At 42.0% G+C, this 19,386-nt stretch overlaps 1 protein-coding gene across 1 annotated transcript in view; it reads right to left on the bottom strand.

Annotated features, from left to right (window-relative positions):
- ITFG1 (integrin alpha FG-GAP repeat containing 1) overlaps positions 1-19,386 on the bottom strand; it is a 1,870,060-nt gene that overhangs the window by 54,866 nt on the left and 1,795,808 nt on the right. Inside the window, exon 15 of the mRNA XM_085639265.1 lies at positions 3,639-3,763. Within this exon, the coding sequence (XP_085495391.1) occupies positions 3,639-3,763 (125 nt within the window). The remainder of the gene's footprint in view (positions 1-3,638; positions 3,764-19,386) is intronic.

The following is a 19,386-nucleotide window of genomic DNA, read 5'->3' on the forward strand; positions in this document are numbered from 1 at the left end:
AGAACCTGAACCAGCCTCCCTTTGATGGATAGTAGGAAGGGTTTCAGTGCTAGTCAATTGCCTGCAACTCCAACAGGCTGATGTGGAGACCTCTGAACTTTATCTCTTTTAGATGACCTCCCATCCTAGCAGTGATGCATCCATAACCACCGTCGGCTCTGAGTGAGTCTGGGAGAGGGGTCTGTCACACGTCAAACTGAGGTTCAGCAGCCACCACTGCAAGTCTTGTGCTGTCGTCTCGAAAACATGAGACGACCAGAGCATCTTGAATTCATCCTTCTACAAGATGGTTTACAGATGGTGGAGATCTAAAATGGGACAAAGGCCTCAGTCCTTCTTTGGCATTAAGGACATATCAGGTGTTACAGCCAGTTCCAATTTTCAGCCAGATATCTAAAATGGGACTAAGTCCTCTGTCCTTCTTCAGCAGGAGTTACAGCTAGTCCCGATTTCTGGGGTCAGGACACTCTCAATGGTTCCTTTGACTAAATGGGCCAGCACTTCTTTAAGCAAGATGGATAGGTGCTCCTCTAAATTACTCTCTGGCGTGGGCGGAAGATGTGGTTTGTCTAAAAGGAAGGGTAGAGCACAGGCTGGTTGAACGATCTGAAGGACAGAACAGTTTGTTATATTTTGCCACTGTTGGAAGAAAATTCCTGATTCTGCCTCCCACCTGGTGGTTGTATGACACTAAGGGCAAACTAAAGCGGTTTGGAGGCTGATGTCACAGAGGTGGGGGACTGGGAAGTGTGCGGCCCATTATAGCCTAGGTGTAGTCTGCTTGATCTCTGCCTCTGACCCAGAAAGTACTGGGGTGCCTATTGTGGGGCAGGGAACCTTGAAGCTGCTGGTATGCCAACCCTCTGGAGTAGCCTTGAAAGGGACGAAACTATTAAGGATACTGTGTTGCATGGAAGTAAAGGCCTAAGAACTGTGCTGTTGCCCAGTGTGTTTGAAGAATTCCAATGATTAATCAGTCTTCTCACCAAACCAGCAAGATCCATCAAACGTCATATCCATGAAAGAGACCTGCCAATCACCAGAGAAGCCTTGTTATTAATCAGATGGAAGGCATGCAAATGTGTCTTCTGTAGTAATTGTCATTATTGTTAAAGCTATCTTGGTTTCGCTTTACATACCTTGGTTGGGTGTGGAAAACATGCAACGAACTGGCAGCGTGTTACTCAGCATCATATATACATTGCCACAAATAGATCCATTTAGTGAAAGTTAATTTAGCTGCTAACACATCAAGACTAATTTGCCAAATACTGACGTGAGGCCAAATACAGGGCTGGGTAGCAAAGTGAAAATGTTCTGCATCCAACTAGAAGCACAGGAAGTGCAGGTGGCGATGGCTTAGAGGAATGTGATAGTAGATGTCTTGCTAGTTAACAGCTACTCTTGTAATTCTAAGGCTTTGAGGCCAATCCTTCAAGAATGTTTTTCACAAATCTCACATCTAGAATAGAACAAGGTACATAGAGTAGCACCCTTCAAGTGCTCTTTCATTGGCACACATTCTTCTGAGCCATTGCAAAGCAGGGCTCCCAGCTCCTTCTTCTTCAAGGAGTTCAGATGCATGGAAAAGGAGTGAGTAGTGGGAGACACCAGATAGCTTCCTGAAAAACAGAAGGACGTACCAAAACAGAAGTATCTGCAACAAAGACTGGTCGGATGTAATTTCCTTCCATATTTGTAGGAATAGTAACACTTCCCTCAATGCACCACCAGTAACCATATAACAACAAGGCTAGAGTGTATACTCTGCTCTAAGGCTTCCCTTTAAGTGCTTGACGTGTTCAAGAGATCCCTGTGAATGGCATGCTACAGCACTCTACAAGGCACTACCTAGCTTTTTTAGGCTAATTGTAAAACAGGGCACCAAATGCTATGGGTGCTAGGCCAACTCAGTTCATGTCTTTATCTTTTAATGCCATAGGAGTATATCCTATATCCTATAGGAGTAGGGCAAGGGAATTTGAGTTATATTCATTCACTTTGACCTGTAGGTTGCTGATGAAACAGTGGACCACAGGTCCTGCTGAATGCAGAGAGTAATGAATTTCGTTCACTTTTAGGTGGAGTCACTCCTGGCAATCAAATCTAAGAACTTAAATCACCAGATCTAACTTCTCTCCCCTATTCACACTCTGACATGGGTGTCCCACATGGCTCTTTGCTTTCTTTAATGCTTCCAATTCTTTTATGGAACCACTGTCTGCAGATTTCATACACTTTGACATTAATTTTTAAATGAAAGCAGATGAAACAATGTTAGTGGTTAGTTATAAAGCAGACTCCTAATACACACCAATTTATACCATCTGGACATAACACACTCAAGGCAGAAAGAATAACAGGTGTAATGCAGAGAAAAACAAAATGATTGTTTTCAGCACAATAGGTCTACCCAAATCACCATTTTAAAGAGCTAATACCCTGGTCCAGCTTCCATCTCCAGTCACCACAACCTGCAACTGAGAAGTTTAGCCCAGTGACTAGCTATGGCTCCTGAAGCAAGTGAATAGCATAGTAAAACCTTGCAACTACTTCCAGTGGCAGCTGGTATGGTACGGGGGTGGCAAGGAGGCGGGGGTGCGGTGGGTGGGAGGTTTAAAAAAATTAATTCACTTGCCGCGTCTCTCCTTCGTCACTCCCACTCAATCCAGAGTTGTGATTGGCTAGAGCGCTGTGGTTCGGCGCGCAGATGGGGAATGGGAGCCTGGGCATGTTTCCCACCCAGGCTGTAATGCAGCCTGGGTGGAGAACATGCAAAGTGTGCATGATGGTTTGGTCAGGCCAAGACGGCCCGCCAAACCATCATGAGCACTTTAGAGTGCAGCAACCACTCCTCCTCCCTCGTCACAAGAGCCCCGCCCCGCCCGAGCCTGGCGGATACTGAAAATAAAATGATAATAACTTATGTTATTATCATTTGTTTTTTCTTATACACTGGTCCGCGAGTAGTGGGGTGATGCTCCACTGCCTTAGAGGAGGAGCTGCCATTGACTATTTATTAACTTGGTTAAAACCTTCCTTCCATTGCTTTCTTCACAATCCAGAAGGTACTCTTCTCACTATGAATTGAGTCCTTCGTCCAAATCTATATGCGTTATCTTGTATATAAAGAACTGATTGACATTAGCACACATACCTAGGAAATAAAGGCAAAGGCTACTCAACACGCATGTAGATAATACTGTCAACATTCCCAATCTTTATTTGGACAAAATGCCCCAAAAACATCTAGATGGCCTATGCTTCATGGTCTTCACACCAATTATTTCCTACTCTTCTAAAAAGGCAGCCACAGACCAACCAGATGACCAACAAGTCACCTATAAACTGAACTGAAGCTATCCACTCTTTTCTTACCCCCCTCGCAGCCTTTCCACTCTGCATCACCGACCATTCAGTATTTAACACTCTGTCGTGGGTCGGTCTACAAGGGTGTGACACAAAGATACAATTCACAAATGCATTCTTGAGAACCGTTAACTGTTTTCAAACATTGGGAGTGCAGTTCACAGATTCTGCAATGTATGAAATTGTGGAATTACTCGTCTTTGAATATTAGATTATATGGCCGCCATTTGCATTTTCCAATAATGTAAGCAGAATATTTTTTTACTTACCATTTCCCCTATAGCACGAGGAATGCCGACATACAGATGGTCAAGGAAGTTAGCACTGCGTCCCAATCCGAGCACATTGAACGGGAGCTGCAGAGCAGAGTGAGCTGTCTGACTCAGCTGTCCAACTGTAATGAAAAAAATAATGGACAAACTGAAAAAAAACTGACCTTACACCACTGCTATTACAGTTCCAGTATTACTTTTAGACTGAACAATGCAACACTACCAAGATGATACACCATAGCCAGTTAGATAGCTTAGACAGTTGAGTGCTTGTTGTGGAGCAAGGTATGAACCCCAGCAGGACCAACCAGGACAATAAAAGTTCATAGTTCAATAAACCGAGTACCATTAGCTTGGGCATCAATACCGGCTAGATATAGTGCTACAAAAAATAAGAAAATTATCTTAACTACTTTAATTATCATAATGACACATAGGCTGATGTACTGATCACAGATTGGCTTTATTCCAGCAATGAACTTGCTCAGTGATTGCTAGGGCCATATTAAACAACTGCTGACTGGAAAGTCAGAGGAAACGTGTTGAAAACTGGGTTACTGGTTGACTGGGGTGTGAGCCGTGGTCAAGCAGGAACCACAGTCCTAGAAAGGGTAAGGCACAAGCAAACCCCAAGTTAACCTGCGCTCAACCCCCTGGTAGTTAGGCACAGAGCAGTCAGGCTTAACTTAGAGGAAATGTGTAAAGTATTTGTGCAACACTTCAAACAGTAAAAGAGTGAAAACACCACACAAAAAGATCCCACACCAGGTTAGAAAAATATAGGTAAATGTATTAAATAAACAAGGGCCAAAACACCATAAATCCAATCAGTAGAACCGGAGTTATCAATTTTTTTAAAATAAAGAGAAAAATAGCGCCTAAAAGCATAAAGTGCCAGCCCTAGCTATCTGGTCACGGTGGACCGGTTCAAAGTCAAAAATTCAGGCCAACCATGATGGTGCGCAGGTCGGACACAGTCCCAGATCAGTCTCACTGAAGTTTTACCTTCTCAAGTTTTGTGCCAAGAGTTCTGTACGCATGGGGGAGTTCAATGCAGTTGTTGGTGTGGCGCGAAGAGCAGGTTGGGGTCTACGACCTGCGGACTGGTGCTTCACGTTGGCAGTCCTCTGCGGGCGATCAAAACTTGCTGTGCGAAGAAAAAGACTGATGGCGACTCATGCTGATTTTCAGTGCGAGCGGCGTGGCCTTGATGCAAAGAGGTCCTTTGCAGTTGCACAGAGCCCAAAACCTTTATTTTTGAGGTGCTGAACCACACCAGGGCTCCAGGACCTAAGGGGGGCCATGCGGGGGTCATGGACTTATTGCAGCTGGGTCCAGGAGCTGGTTGGGGAGCCTTTTGTGTCTCTGAGGCTCAGATCAGGAGACCAGCAGACTAGCCCTATGAGTTACTTTGGGGTCCTGGGTTCAAGATGAAGTTGCAGGTCCAGTTCTGGTTCCCCAGGCAAGAGGGCAGCATGCCAACACAGCTGGGTTGCAGGTCCTTTAGAGCATCAGTCCAGCAGAGTGGCGTACTATGTAGAACCACAGCAGCCCTTCTTCCTGGCAGAATATCCATAGGTCTAGCAGTGTACTCAAGAGTTGATGTATGAGGCCCTTCTTTTATACACAGTTGTGCCTTTGAAATAGGGAGAAGCTTCTAGAGGCATGCCTTTAAAGTGCACAGATGCCCTGCCTTCCTGGCCCTGCTACAGAGGGTATGCAGCCCTTTGTGCGGAGACAAGACACAGCCTATCCAGGTTTAAGTGAGGTTGGGCCCAGCTCCTCCATCCCATCCTGTCAGTGATGGCCCATCAAGTCACACCTAAGCAACCTATTGGGTGTGGTTGTCTAGGAGGAATACATAAAGCTCAACTAGCAATTATACCCAGTCTTGTGACTACAGACAGGCAGCAGGCAACTTTCTAAAAGTGCCATTTTCAGAATTGCAATTTAAAATCCAACTTCACCATAAGTTAGGATTTCAAATTGTGATTCGAGAGACACCAAACATGAACTGGGTATCTCTTCCCATTTGGAAATTACACTTATGAAATGTAATAAGGCATCTCCAATGTTATCCTAGGGAAGGAATAGGTTTTGCAGTAGTGAAAAACACATCTAAAAAACACAGCTAAGAGTTTTTCACTACTAGGACATGTAAAAGTTAAAAGTACATATCCTACTTTTAAATACATTGCACCCTGCCCTATGGGCTGTCCGGGGCCTACCCTAGGGGTGACTTATACGTATTAAAAACGACGGTTTGGGCCTGGCAAATGGCTTACTTTGCCAGGTCGAATTGCAGTTTAAACTGCATACACAGGCTCTGTAGTGGCAGGCCTGAGACATGTTTAAAGGGCTACTTAAGTAGGAGGCACAATCAGTGCTGCAGGCCCACTAGTGGCATTTAATTTACAGGCTCTGGGCACATGTTGTGCATGTTTTCCTAGGGACTTATAAGTAAATGTAATATGCCAGGTATAAGGCATACCATGTTTTAAGGGGAGAGCACAAGCTCTTTAGCACTGGTCAGCAAGGTTAAATTGTGCAAAGTCCTAAGGTCAGAAAAAAATAAGTCACGAAAAAAACAGGTCTGAAGGCAAAACGTTAGGGGGAAGCCATGCCAAGGCCGCCAGGCCTAACAAACTATAGGAAATTGTGCTATGCCGTATATTTTAAGTACCATAATCAAAGTAGGCAAAATATTTAAAGTAGGCATTTTAACATGTCATGGCAGTAACACAATGCGTTCTAAGCAGGTAGTCGCTGCAGGAAGTAACTGTAAAAGAGTGCATTGCATCATGCCTTGGAGCATATCACTCTAAGCATGGAGCAGTAATCATGTAGTATGCAAATCTATATTATGTGATTTTTTTTTAGCATAAGCCACTTCACCCCAACAACAGGAGCAGAATCAATTCTCACAATGTAATCCATTTGCCTATATTGATACATTACAGCTGCAACACCAGCCCTCCTTTTTGTATTTCCTAGAATCCCCAGTTCCCATGCACTGGTGGGCAGAATTAAAAATAGCTTTTAAACTCCAACTTGGGCCTTGTGTATCAGAAAGTGAGAAAATCTAAGCTATGGTGTCTGGCACCATGATTCACAAGGCTGGCACATTCTGTAAACAATGTCGCCAGTCTAGGTAATAAGTAAAACATTAAAACTCTTGTGCTCAGTCTCCAGGTAAATTCATCCTGATTGGAGGCAGTGCTGTAATCAGGCTAAGGTAGGATTTCATCTCACTCCATATAATTAGGATATCTTGCTTCCAGTCCCAAGCATTTTACTTTTTTTTTTTTAAAACGCTATTTGGTGCATTTGTCAAATGGGTCGAAAAAGGCAAACAAAGGAACAGCGCCCATAATTTAGTAGGATGCAATAGGAATCCAAGAACTGGAAACATACTGTTCTGACGAGATGGAGCATTTTTGACCACTATTGTTATGAAGGAGAGGGATGGGGTAAGTAAAGGAGACCATGTTAGGAACAAGCAGATCAAGCCTTTCACCGGCTTACAGGGAATAGTGTAGACAACCAAAACCAGGTCCGTGAAGGAGCTCAAATATACACTTTCCATTCAATCCAATGTACAAGCAATAAATAGAAACACCACTTAAAGAGATTTTGCAAAGCGGGTTCTGTTGTGCTAAAAACAGGCTGTTACTTTAATTAATATCTGTGTGTAAGCAACAAAATATGAGTCTAAGCACTGTATTTCATTCTGGACGTCAATTGATGTTTTAATGTTGTGTCGCAATAATAAATACAAGCATTTCAGATTTTCAGACCCACTTGTTGGACTGCATCAAAAATAGCTCCATAGTTTGTTGGCCACAATGTTCATTGGAGAAGGTCAATAGTCCATTTTCTATTTTGCTGATGCTCCTCTTTCAGCTGACTCCCTATCAGGCCCCATCTGTCATTAGTAGCACATCCTGTCAATGAAGCAAGGCTGACGTAGAGGTAGACCTACCTCCTTTTGATATCAATATCCTTTATCAATAAACGGGTGATAAAAGTGGTATGGAGATGGGGTGCAGGTCAGGAATAGGCATCAGGGAGAAGGCAGGGTTCTAGAGTGTCACTGACTGATTACGGCTAATCTGCCAAAAAAAGAGCAACCCTCTACACTCATACCATGCAAGGCACACAAATAATAAGAGTGAAGAAAGGCAGTATCTGTTAGTTAGAAATACACAGTCTGCCTTCCGTGTGTACTGATTAAGAACTAGAGTGCAGAATTCAGGAGCTTTGCCTGGCACCCCCTTTGTCGTTGGCGTGTACCACAGCACGAGGGAGGGTGTTAAGCTTCAGTGTGAACACTGGCCGGGGGCAGGTGGAGGCACAGACGGGGCTGTGGAGATCAGGACGCCCGGGAATGTGAGACGCGGCGGGGGTCTAGAACTACAGGAAAAATGCCCGGCACTTTCTGACGGAAGGGATAGTCCGAGGGCAGAGGCCGGGAGGTGACTGACTTCCTCCCAGCCTTCAGAGAGATGAGTCGTAGGAGCACGACTGCGTCTGAAAGGCAGTCGAGTAGTGACATCGGAACTCACCTACCATCCCCACAATAATAATAACAAGCGAAAAACAAGCTGTCTCCGTGGAGCAAGTCAGCAACGAGGTGTGTGCGCGCGCGTTAGGCGTGTGTGCGCGCGCGTGTGTCTGTGCGTCTGCGCGTCCACAGACCTCGATCGCTGCGCGTGCCCTGGTCTGTCTCCCTTGGGAGCAAACACGGTGACAATAAGTCTCGTTGGCGGCAGCGCTTCGCGCTGCAACGCCAGCGAGACCTAAAAAAGGTTCTAACGCGTAAGCAGAGTGAACGTGTGGAACAACTATCATGGCATCCACATTAGAGAGAGACAATAGGTAGGGCACTGCCTTGCTGAGGCAGAAGGTACTAGAGTACTTAGCTTTGTCCTGCTTTACATTCAAATCATAAATGTACATTTTGGTTTCTATTGGAATAAGAAATATTGAAAAGGGAATTATTATGTGTTTAGAAGTTAATGAATGAAAACAAAAATAATGTGTTTGCTATGTTGTGTGGCAAGATTTGTCCTTCTATTTCAGGAGACAGATTTCCTTTTGAGTCTTAAAACTGCAACCACAATTAAAAAAGACCCAATTAATTGCATGCTGATTTCATCAATACTGCTGTCAGCTGCTGAGCAACTAATAAAGAAATATGAACGAAGAAATGCATTTTAACAAGAACATGCCTCGGGACACATATACAATATATTTGTTTAGAACAAGGCAGTACTACCGTTGTTACCGATTTAAACTGGTGTTTTTTCGAATTAACATTTTATTATAATTGCTTCCGAAACTTTGCAAAGAAACAAAACTTGAAAATCGGAATAGTTTAAGCTGAGCAGCCAAAATATATTTTAAATACTTTGTAAAGCTGTCCTGCTCTAAAATAGCAACAATTTATATGCTATGATTTGGAACATTATTATTATTATTAACCACCAGCTTTATAGTGCACACTTGTCATGAGAATGGCATCGAGAAGCTCTCTGTAGTCCAGATATGACTTTACAAACACTTAATTCGCAGATTGTGGGGGTTTGGGGAGATGTGTGGTGGTCGGTAGGGGGTATATCCGTTTTAATACATTGAGAGATTTGAGATTAAAGGCAGTAACAGGTTGTTGACGTATTTCCTCGGTTTGTATTGGTGCATTCAGCATTACAATTTAAGGTGTAATAAAAAGCTGAGATAACGGGTGCTCTCTTTACCATAATAGTCCGTTAATTACGTATTTGGGCAGAGGTGGGTGTATGTTCAGAGCGCTTTGTTAAGGGTACTGTTGTATTAGTTAAAGCAGAGTAAACAAAAACATTTTATTACATGAAAGCACACTGATATATTTAAGAATATACAAACGTGATACCACGGTGGTGTTTGTACGATATATAGCTTGAGGAAGAACACAAAAGAGTGTAAACAATAGTTATCAAAACAGCAGGTCGGAGCATATGTAGTGTGGCAGACTGGTCGGCAATGGTCCCAGGAATATGTTGAGCAACAGTATTTTTATTTTTTCAGGAGACGAGAAGGGAGTTAATTAAATGACGGATGTAAGACAGGCCTAGCAAGTGTGTATGTCAATGTCAATGTGTGAGATAGCCATAGTTACCTGCTGTTGCAATTGTCTGCTCTGTTGCACTAGGCTGTATTTTGCGTGTATGCCTTTGTGTTAAGAGCTATAATATAATGGATAATGTCACTGCAACTCTATAGTATAATATTTCAAGTCACTGAGCGGTTCTGTCATCATGTAGAGAGGCATGGGGCCAGAAGACTTACTCACCACCCAGTGACCTTGAAACTCCATTTTACGTGCACAAGAGGGTGTCTTACTCCTGCTCATCCAAAACCCCCTTTCTCTGCTTGCTCTATCCTCCTTTTCTAAATCTTTCTGCTACTTCCCTCTCCTTACATTTCCATTGCTCAAAATGTGTGGTATGCTTTCCCCTTTCATCTCCCCTCAAAAATAAAATCCTATGCCACCCCTTGCATTGCATTTCAATGGTGCATCTGTTGCTTTCCATTGCTCTCAAAATATATTTTCTTTGATAGCCCAATCTGCCCCCACACCACATCCCTACTTTCCATAATATCTTAACACAAAAAGCATTGATAAAAGCAACAGGTCTGTCTTACATGTGATAAGGCATGCACGTGCATTCGGAATGCTGTTAACATAAAGCATAGACATAATAGCCAGACTTAATGTACTGACAGTGCTTGTTCTACTACGGATAGCACAGGCACATTGTGTCTCACTCACATATCCACGTCACTCTTTATCTCACGCACACACACATAGACACACACACTCTCTCTCACTTGGTGGCAGTGATGATGGTAATGGTGGCACTGGTTATGGCAGAGGTGCTATTGGTCGCAATGGTGGCATTCGTACTTTTGGTGGTGATAATAATGGAGGAAACGTAATATAGGGAAACAGTGACGAGGGAAGAAATGAGGCATGGACAAACCCTGTAAGGGTTAGATAACAGGACAGGAAGTGCAGGAGAGTGTTAAAAACAATGGAGGTGCTGGAACCAAGACTAGGTAGCCATGATATTGGCTAACCCAAGCTTTCGGGTGCACTCACAGCAGGCTCCTAAGAAAAACGTCAGGATCCTGCACTTACTATTAATATCTCAACTACTTTTTACATATTAATCCCTGGGACGAGGTTGCATTTTTACTTCCCATCGGCCATACTTTTGGCAAACGAGCATGGATAGGGAACTCTCACACATAGTAGGGACGCCTTCGTTTTAAGATAATGTTATTTGACCCTGAAACTTTGGGGGGGGGCAAAATAAAGGCTTTTAAGTTGCCGCACATAAAACGTTCAAACAGGGAAAAAAAACAAAGGTAAACTGCAAAGGTCTCAGCCATGACTGAAATTGTTTGTCAGGATAACAAGCTAGCATGACTTCGAATTGAAATATGTTAAATGAGAACGATGCTTTGGGCGGCAGCGCCCATAACAGCTGTCACTCGGCTGAAATATATGGAACAAGCATTGGTCAAGCCAAAAGGTCTCACCTATGCAAGAGTTATTGGCTGTGTCAATGTCTTTTAGCCATGTTTTGTGCGCAGCATGGCTAAAAACTATAATAACAAAAAAGCGATATGCAGCGAACATTGCTGGCCACGCCATAGGTTTTTTCTTTTTTTTCTTATGGTTATGGCGAGTGTGCGAGCGCAACATAGAGAGCTGGAGGAAGAATAGGGCAAAACTGATGACAGGAAGGGTGGGAGGGAAAGGACAACAGGACAAAAATAAAGTGCTATGAAGCTTGTAAGAAGCAACACAGATAAGGGAGTGGGAGGGGAAAGAACCAATAAGGACAGAGGGGTGGGGTGAAGAGGCAACAGGGGCGTGGGATGGAAAAAGCAACACTGACAAGGACGATAGAGGAAGAAGAAAAAAGAAGTAAAATAGTACCTCAATCACAGCGCAATCAGCGGAAGGACAGCAATTAGGCTGAAACAATCAATACTTGATCCATGCACCATCCGAAAGAAGAGGAAGTGAAGCCTGCACTTGCTGGGCAATAACAAGGCAGCAAACAAGAGTGACAATGAAGCCAATGAATGATAAGCAAGGGGCATGTTGCAAGACCTTTCTTATGTACAACATATCTTGCAAGTGAGAGCGCATGCGCTGTTCTAGGCGAGATCTAAAAAATGAGGACCAGAGCCTGCAAACGATGGGTCTTCTGAAACTGTGCAATTCCTCACCGTTTGACAAATAATAAAAAAAAGAATTTTGTGCTGCTATAAATGTATTTCACACTTGTGCTTGAGCATTTAAATTAATATGGGGTTTGCTTCACAAAATGAAAAACAACAACATATGGGATCATTTTTTTTTTAAACTGAGAAAGTTAGCTTTTTTGCTCTGAATAATTAAATATCACTGTGGGTTCTGCATACTAACAAAGCACGCAGCCCTGCAGGATTCCCAGTTCCTGAATGGAGATACCCTTGGGCTAAATTGAATTTCATATTTCTTCACAGTACATTCATTCTTTTCCCTTTTATCTCGTAATGAAGGCATTATCATAACCATCTTGTAAATAATACCCTTTTTACAGTTCAAATCTGCAATACGTTACTTAATTTCGTTACAGTTCAAGAGTTGCAGTACTATTTGTTCTTGCAACATCAGTAGACTTACTAAACTCAATTTCAAGACAGATCTTCAAGTGGTTTGAAATGCGGGAATGGAGTACCCGAGTAGGAAGGAGAGGGAAGATCAGGGTCCGCAAAGTATGTTTTAAATTTGAGAGACAAGGGATATAAGGTAAGGACATGCGGGTAGGAGGCAGGACTACAAGTGCAGTTTGAATTTCGGCAAGACGTCACTGGTCACCTTACTGTGTCCTGGGGTGCACTATGCTTGGTGCATAAACATCATGGTAACCCCTGGTGCACAGCACCATGAAAGTTGCTATTACAGAATATGCACATTAAGGCCACCCTCCATGCTAACAATTTTAGACTTCCATCAAATTTCCATCCACCTAGTTCTTTGGTTCTGCATGAAGTCTTAACTTCGAATACTCACCCTTGAGAAAAACCTATCTATTCGATAAGAATGTTTATTCCATATAACATCAGTTTGGCGGAAAGACACTCCCTGTTAAATCTTAAAGAAAACAGGGGGATTACAATCAAAACCACAGACAATGAAATACGAGGAAGAAATCTATGATCACTTGGTGATCAATATCACTATAGAAACTGCCAAATAATCTATTGTTAGGAATGCAGGCTAACATATTAGAAGTGACGTAGCAAGCCAAGGATAAATTCTTAGACAAAATAGCTTTTTGTTCTTTAACAAAAAAAATCTAATTGGACACCACTACTATATACTCTTCAAATGGTTAAAAAAATACGAAGGCCCTCACAAGGAGATCGATTTTGTTAGGCTATGGGTCATAGTTGGTGATGTTGGGCCAATATATAGATTTATTCATCAAAGATTTTTATTCCAGACTATCATTTATGTCAGAGATAGTATATACGTGATCAATGTGATAAAAGATTCCACATGGGGGCGGTGGGGATAGGCACATTCATACTGGCACCTGTCTATGTTGAGGTTGTTGGGTTTTTAACTGTTTCATTTCATTGATATCTGTTTAGAAGTCTGTACCAATTCGTTTGGGAGACCTTATGCGGTGTATTGATGTAACTGTGTTTCATTGCATTGTACTGTAATCTGCTATGTTCATGGTCTGAGCTGTTCATGGGACTTACGAACATTCTGGTGCGACAAGCACCTCAGGGACTGCTACAACGCTCTACCTCCTTGCACCTGATATGTATTTCCATCAGTAATAGGTGCTCTAATGCATGGTTCAGTACAGGAGCGAGCCGCATTCATGTAAACGTAAACTAAAAGTCAATAAAAACAGATTTAAACAAAAAAATCAATGTGATAAAAGATTCCCTTTTAAAAAGGAGTCTTAAACGCTTGTCTCCATGGATATAGACACCCTCCATACACATATCCCTCAGCAAAAGAGCATGGAAGTGATTGCAGATAAAACTAGATCGGCACCAGTTAGTGTCCTTGCTACCTTTACTTTGTCCCAAATGAAATAGCCCTTAGACAGAACTACTTGCTTTTTGATGGCTACTCTTGCTTTCAATGTAAAAGGACATCAATAGAAGCAATCCTTTCCCCAAGTCTGGTAAATCATTTCATTGATAACTTTGAACACATCTTTTCTGACAGTTATCCCTTTCAAGATTCAGCCACTCCTGGAAAAGATATATCAATGATATCTTTCTCATAAGGACAAGTTTTCTTGAAGCATTAACCACTTTTGTCAGCTACTTTCACACATCTCAGATTCACACACTGAAGTAATAGGAATTCAGTCACATTCCAAGATCCTACCATTAACTATACAGAACGCAGGATGATAAATAATTTATACAGAAACAATCTAAATAAAAACATTTTATTTCAATAGTAGTGATTTCACCATAAGACTCTGAAAAATGATCTCCCTTTTAGCCAGTTTTGAGGCTCTGCTGAGATTGTACACTTAAACAAGACTACATTTCTTAAAAGTGCTTGGTTCTGTCCCAGATAATATTTACTGACTTGTGAACCTAAACAAGGAACTGAAAGACTAGCATGTGTTACGACTTTCTGTCCTCACACCAACAATTTGGTCACAATTCTGTCCTCACACCAACAATTTGGTCACAATCAATAAGAATCACTGGTGGGTTTTACAAACAGGCAACCTTAATTTAGAACTCTGACTTTTGTCTTATAAACAGAGATGCAATATTAAGGATTATGTTGTATATTTTGGCGGCCGTTGCCTTCCTGAACAGAACTCGATAACGAAGTCTTAGGTTTTCCCAGAAAAAATGGTCACTACAAAGGTGGCTACAGTTTTGTCTGTAATTTTTCGTTCAGTACAAAGACCAGCTCATACAGAATTTAAAAGCACTTAGCAATTGAACCTGGTGCCCATGCGATATGATCAAAGATTAACAACCTAGCAGGTGAAAGCACTGACAAGAATACCTGTAAGGTGACTTCTACCCAACTAGTTGTTAATTTTCTTGAAAAAGATCACAAAAAGGAGAACATCTGATGTCAAGTGATCGAAATGGCCAAAACACACCTAGAAGACGAAACTCCAAGTAAATTTTACATAAAATGGTAGGTAAATAGATATAGTGTTGAGATTCAATTAATCATGGACTGTCCTCAAAAGAACAGCATTTCATTGTCAGAAAAGGATTCTACAATTTTTAATGGACTGCATCTTGATTCGGCTTGTGGTTGTAAAGTCCTGAACCATTCTATACTACTGTGAATCATTTTTCATTAGGGACATGTATATTCTTATATGTTATATATAAATTTACTGTCATGTCCTATTAGTACAGTATGTTTTCAATTGTGAATTATATATTATAACAATTTACTGTTACACCATATCTAGTGGAGTAGTCTGTCTTACATTTCCTCTTTCTGCAAAAACCTCTATTTCCTCTCTGATCCATAGGATTGTTTACAGAACTGATTCAATGACATCAATTCTGGATTTCAAGATTTCTGAATACACTATTTGGGAGCAGCCTTTCACATAGATATGTTTTACTCTCTCTATGATCCAGGGTTTGTTTTTGGGCCCGGCAGACATATTTATTTGGCCTTGAAAGCGGAGTGTTTTTCATTGAGTAAAGCGTGGCAGGAGAGCGACTGTTGCACTGTGCCGGGTTCTTTTCTCCCACCACAAGGAGCGGGTTCCCGATTTTAAGTCCTCTTTGCTAATTTGTGCTTCTCACACTTAACCTCGTCTGTGCACCCCCTCAGCATTCATTAAGTGAGTTGTGCGATTTTCCTCTACCGAGATATGGATGTGGATTTTTCTTTTGTTCTCCTCACACTCACAAAACGTTATTTTTTCGGCAGTGTCTTGAATGTGTATCTCCTTACCACTGAAATTTGTGAGTGAGTACTTCTCTATCTGATCTCACATTTGGGAGGCCCACTTTATTCTCATGCCTCAGTTTATAAATATTTTACAAGCCAGACCCCATCCTGTTACGAAACGAGGTCCTAAAGCAATACCACTGGAAATGGGTGGAGCAACGTGCGCTTACCTTGCCTACTCTGGGGGAACTTACTGAGGAATGTTTGCTCCATAAACAGGTTAGATCGCTGGAACCCTATCCAGATATAATCCAGGTCCCCCAGGATAGAATGTTATACATTCAATTCAGGTTTGGTACCCTTCCTGTGGGAGAGGTTACAGCTAAGTGGCACTCCAATTCTTTAAGTTTAAGCAATTGCCCCGGTTGCAATGCCTTAGAGGAGTCCATAGCTCATGTGCGGTTTGCATGTCCTGCTTACACGCACACCAGGGACAAGTGGCTTAAGCCGGTCTGTCGCCAACTGGGCACACGGAACCACTGGGATGCGCTTCACATACTGGAGTCGAAAGCCAGGCCTCTTTTTGCCTGTGCCATGGCTAAGTTCCTAAGCCACATGCGGGCATTAGAAGGAAGGCACTTATGACATCATCTTAGTAATGGCCAGGTTGACCCGTAGTTTGACTTGCCCTATGGGTCCCAGTACCAAAGTTAGGTTACCGCCACTTGTTTTAGACGTTCCATAAGCACTTTATTGTAGATTGCTTGCATAACCTGATTGTAAGGGGTCGACATTAAGGTCAACCCCGTGACATCCCTTGCTAGATGCTTTCATCATCTTTCACTAGTTTTTATATTCTATATTTGTTTTTAATTATTGAATCTTTTTTTTAAATGTACAAAAGATTTTATGATGTCTAATATGTTTTAGCCATGCAGGTACTTTGCTGTAAAATCACAATTTTGAGACATAAGCTTTTGCATGTCTACTGTGGGTTGCATTGTTTGAATTCTTCTTCTCTTATTTTTTAAACTTTTTAGCTATGTAAGTTCTGTGCAGCTTTTATGACTTGAACAGTCGAAATAAAGCTTGATGATGATGAAATATTTTATCTATTTTGCAGCACAACGACATACGTTTGTCAGTAATCTTGAATACTTCCTCTACACTACCACAGATTATTTTTCAAATGTAAGTACTTTTGTTCCTGCTCGTCTCTCACTCATTACATTTTCCAGCCCAAGGGCTTGTCACTATTATCGGTTTATTCAAGTACACACTTCAATTCTTTGGGGCTTGTCACTATCATTGATTTACCTAAGTACCCAAGTCATTTGAGTTACTAGCTTTTCTTATATGCATTGAATACTTTCTGATTACTTTTCCCTCTACTCCGTTACTGTGTAGGTCCACGCTTACTCTCTGTGCGGATGATGCTTTCGGAAAGTCTGACATTTCAACCTTTCCAGATTGACCCGGAAAAACTGAACCGTCAACATTACAAATAACAGACCAGGCCCCTGTCTATTCATTCGTGGACTGAGAATTATGAATTTCTAATCCATCTGAATTCACCAATATAGTGTGTTGACTCAGGTATACACAGACACAATTTTTCTGCTATCGCTTGTTTTTGTGTGATCAATAAGGACGCTGAGCACGCTTGCAATTTTTGTCTCTTGTTGATGGTCTTTGAATACTATGCCTATGATTAACTAGAATTCAGATTTATGAAGGCTAGTTGATGTTTTGTTCAATCACTTCTGCAGCATTTTTTCTGCTGATGAAAATATTGGAGGTTTTCATTTATTACATGTTTAAATTGAATTGATTTCTCTATGAAATCGGATATCTAAAGAGTCCTCGGTGAACCATTGTTTTCCATATATATAATTTATAGGTTGCCCTTGTACTTTAAAAAAAAATCCCAGGGAGGGAGGCACAGTCCCTGCACGGGTAAGCCTGTGCCCCCCCCCAATCTTGGGACGGCAAACAAGGGTGGTGTAGTCCCTCATCACTATACTTGCAGCATCCTTCAGGATATCTCTCAAAAACAGGTTTTAGGGTTCCCATAGCAAAGAGCAAGTTTGTGCAGTCACTGGAGCATTGCTAGGCTCAGAGAGGGAACCCCGGCTGTAGCTATGAGAATGTGTAAGTGCACTGCACACCTTCCAAGCCCCAGCATGCTGCAGTGCACGACTAACCTGGAGGGTTTATTTACCCTGAAGCTTCTTATGCATTGTCTTGCTGTAGTGCATGTTCCATAAAGATAACGTATAGGAGCACAGCAACCCCATAGCTTACTTAGGGCGATACTTGAATATGTAACTGTGCAAGGTATTCACAGCCGCTTACAAAGGAAGCTTGCTCGTTAACAGTTGTGCAGTCATGTTTGCACATTTATGCCAATTGTACTCATAGTTCTCAGCCTGGCCAAGGATATATTTTGGGCGGGGGACCATCAAGGTTACTTATAATTGTGAGATGGCAGGTCACCTCGCCTTTTATTGATGGTATATGGCCACAGAAGTCTCAGACACTTGCTAAATGGTTGTTTATGTACAAGAACGAGCTATAATATCCACAAATGTGCAACCGTAACAGTTAACACAGGACCGCGAGGTACAGCAGCGGTATGTTAAATTAACACATGCATAACAAATCAGGTCACAACACCCCAGTACATTCTTACTTAAGTATTCTTTTTAACATTACCATTATAAAGGTCTTTTTCTTTACGGACTCTGGAGGCGGGATGAAGTCAGTGCTTAATATGCAAAAAAATATATATATATGTGCCAAGGCACAGAGTTTTGCTCTGAAGCCCATGGCTGGAACTACTGAATGCCGGCAAACTGAATACCAAGGCTATGTAGCCTCTTGGTGATGGTTTTCCGCCTTTCTCTCCCTCCTTAAGTGTTTTTCTCTCTCCTAAACTGAGTGCCGGAGGACCCCAGCTGCAGCCACCGGGTCACAGTGACCACTAGAAGTCGGCCAACACCCAGGGGAGATGCAGCAATGGGCGCCTCAGTGTCCTCCGTGCTCAGCTTGATTGACTTATCTTCCCTCAGTCTTTGGTGTGTGGCTAATGCGCTTGCCCACATCGTTAAGCAAATCAATTTCCAAGTACATGAGGTGTCACTAACGTATTCGAGAGGATCTAATTGTAGGTTGTGTTACTAAGGGCTGATATAGATTGCACAACGATCTGAAAAGTTAATTCCCTACTAAGACTATTTTTAGAATTACATCGACTTCTCTGAGTAAAAGGCCAAGAAAACATCTCCTGAATTCGAACAAATAGGGGTGCATTTACATTATTATGTTGCATCAAATCTGATTTAGTGGTTATTGCGGGTAACAGGAAACAACAAAATTGCTAAGTGTTTAGGTTAAAAAAAACACTAGCTCTAGCAAGCAACAAGGACAGCAAGAGTCTTTCGCCCTCGAGATGCACGCCGCTGCGTTTCAGCTGGCACTAAATTCCGGGATGAAAGATATATTTTAGATTGCTTTTATTGATTTTCTGTACGCAGCAAAACCAGGTAATGAAAATGCAAATCATTAAAATATTAAACTAGGATTTATGTCTTGAATCGTCTCCCAGTTCACTGGAACTAAATATAGTTGTGGCAAGTGTGTTATTATGCAGAGGAAATATCCTTCTAAATCACATGCAGGTCCCAAGGCGCAGGGCTCTTGCAGTTTAGGAAGCGGGAGTAATTCCTGCTTGTCTACATCTCCGAGGTTGTGATCGCTTAAACAACTGGGGCCTTCCCTTCAAGA

Source organism: Triturus cristatus, chromosome 12 (genome assembly GCF_964204655.1).
Source record: "Triturus cristatus chromosome 12, aTriCri1.1, whole genome shotgun sequence".
NCBI classification, from domain to species: domain Eukaryota; kingdom Metazoa; phylum Chordata; class Amphibia; order Caudata; family Salamandridae; genus Triturus; species Triturus cristatus.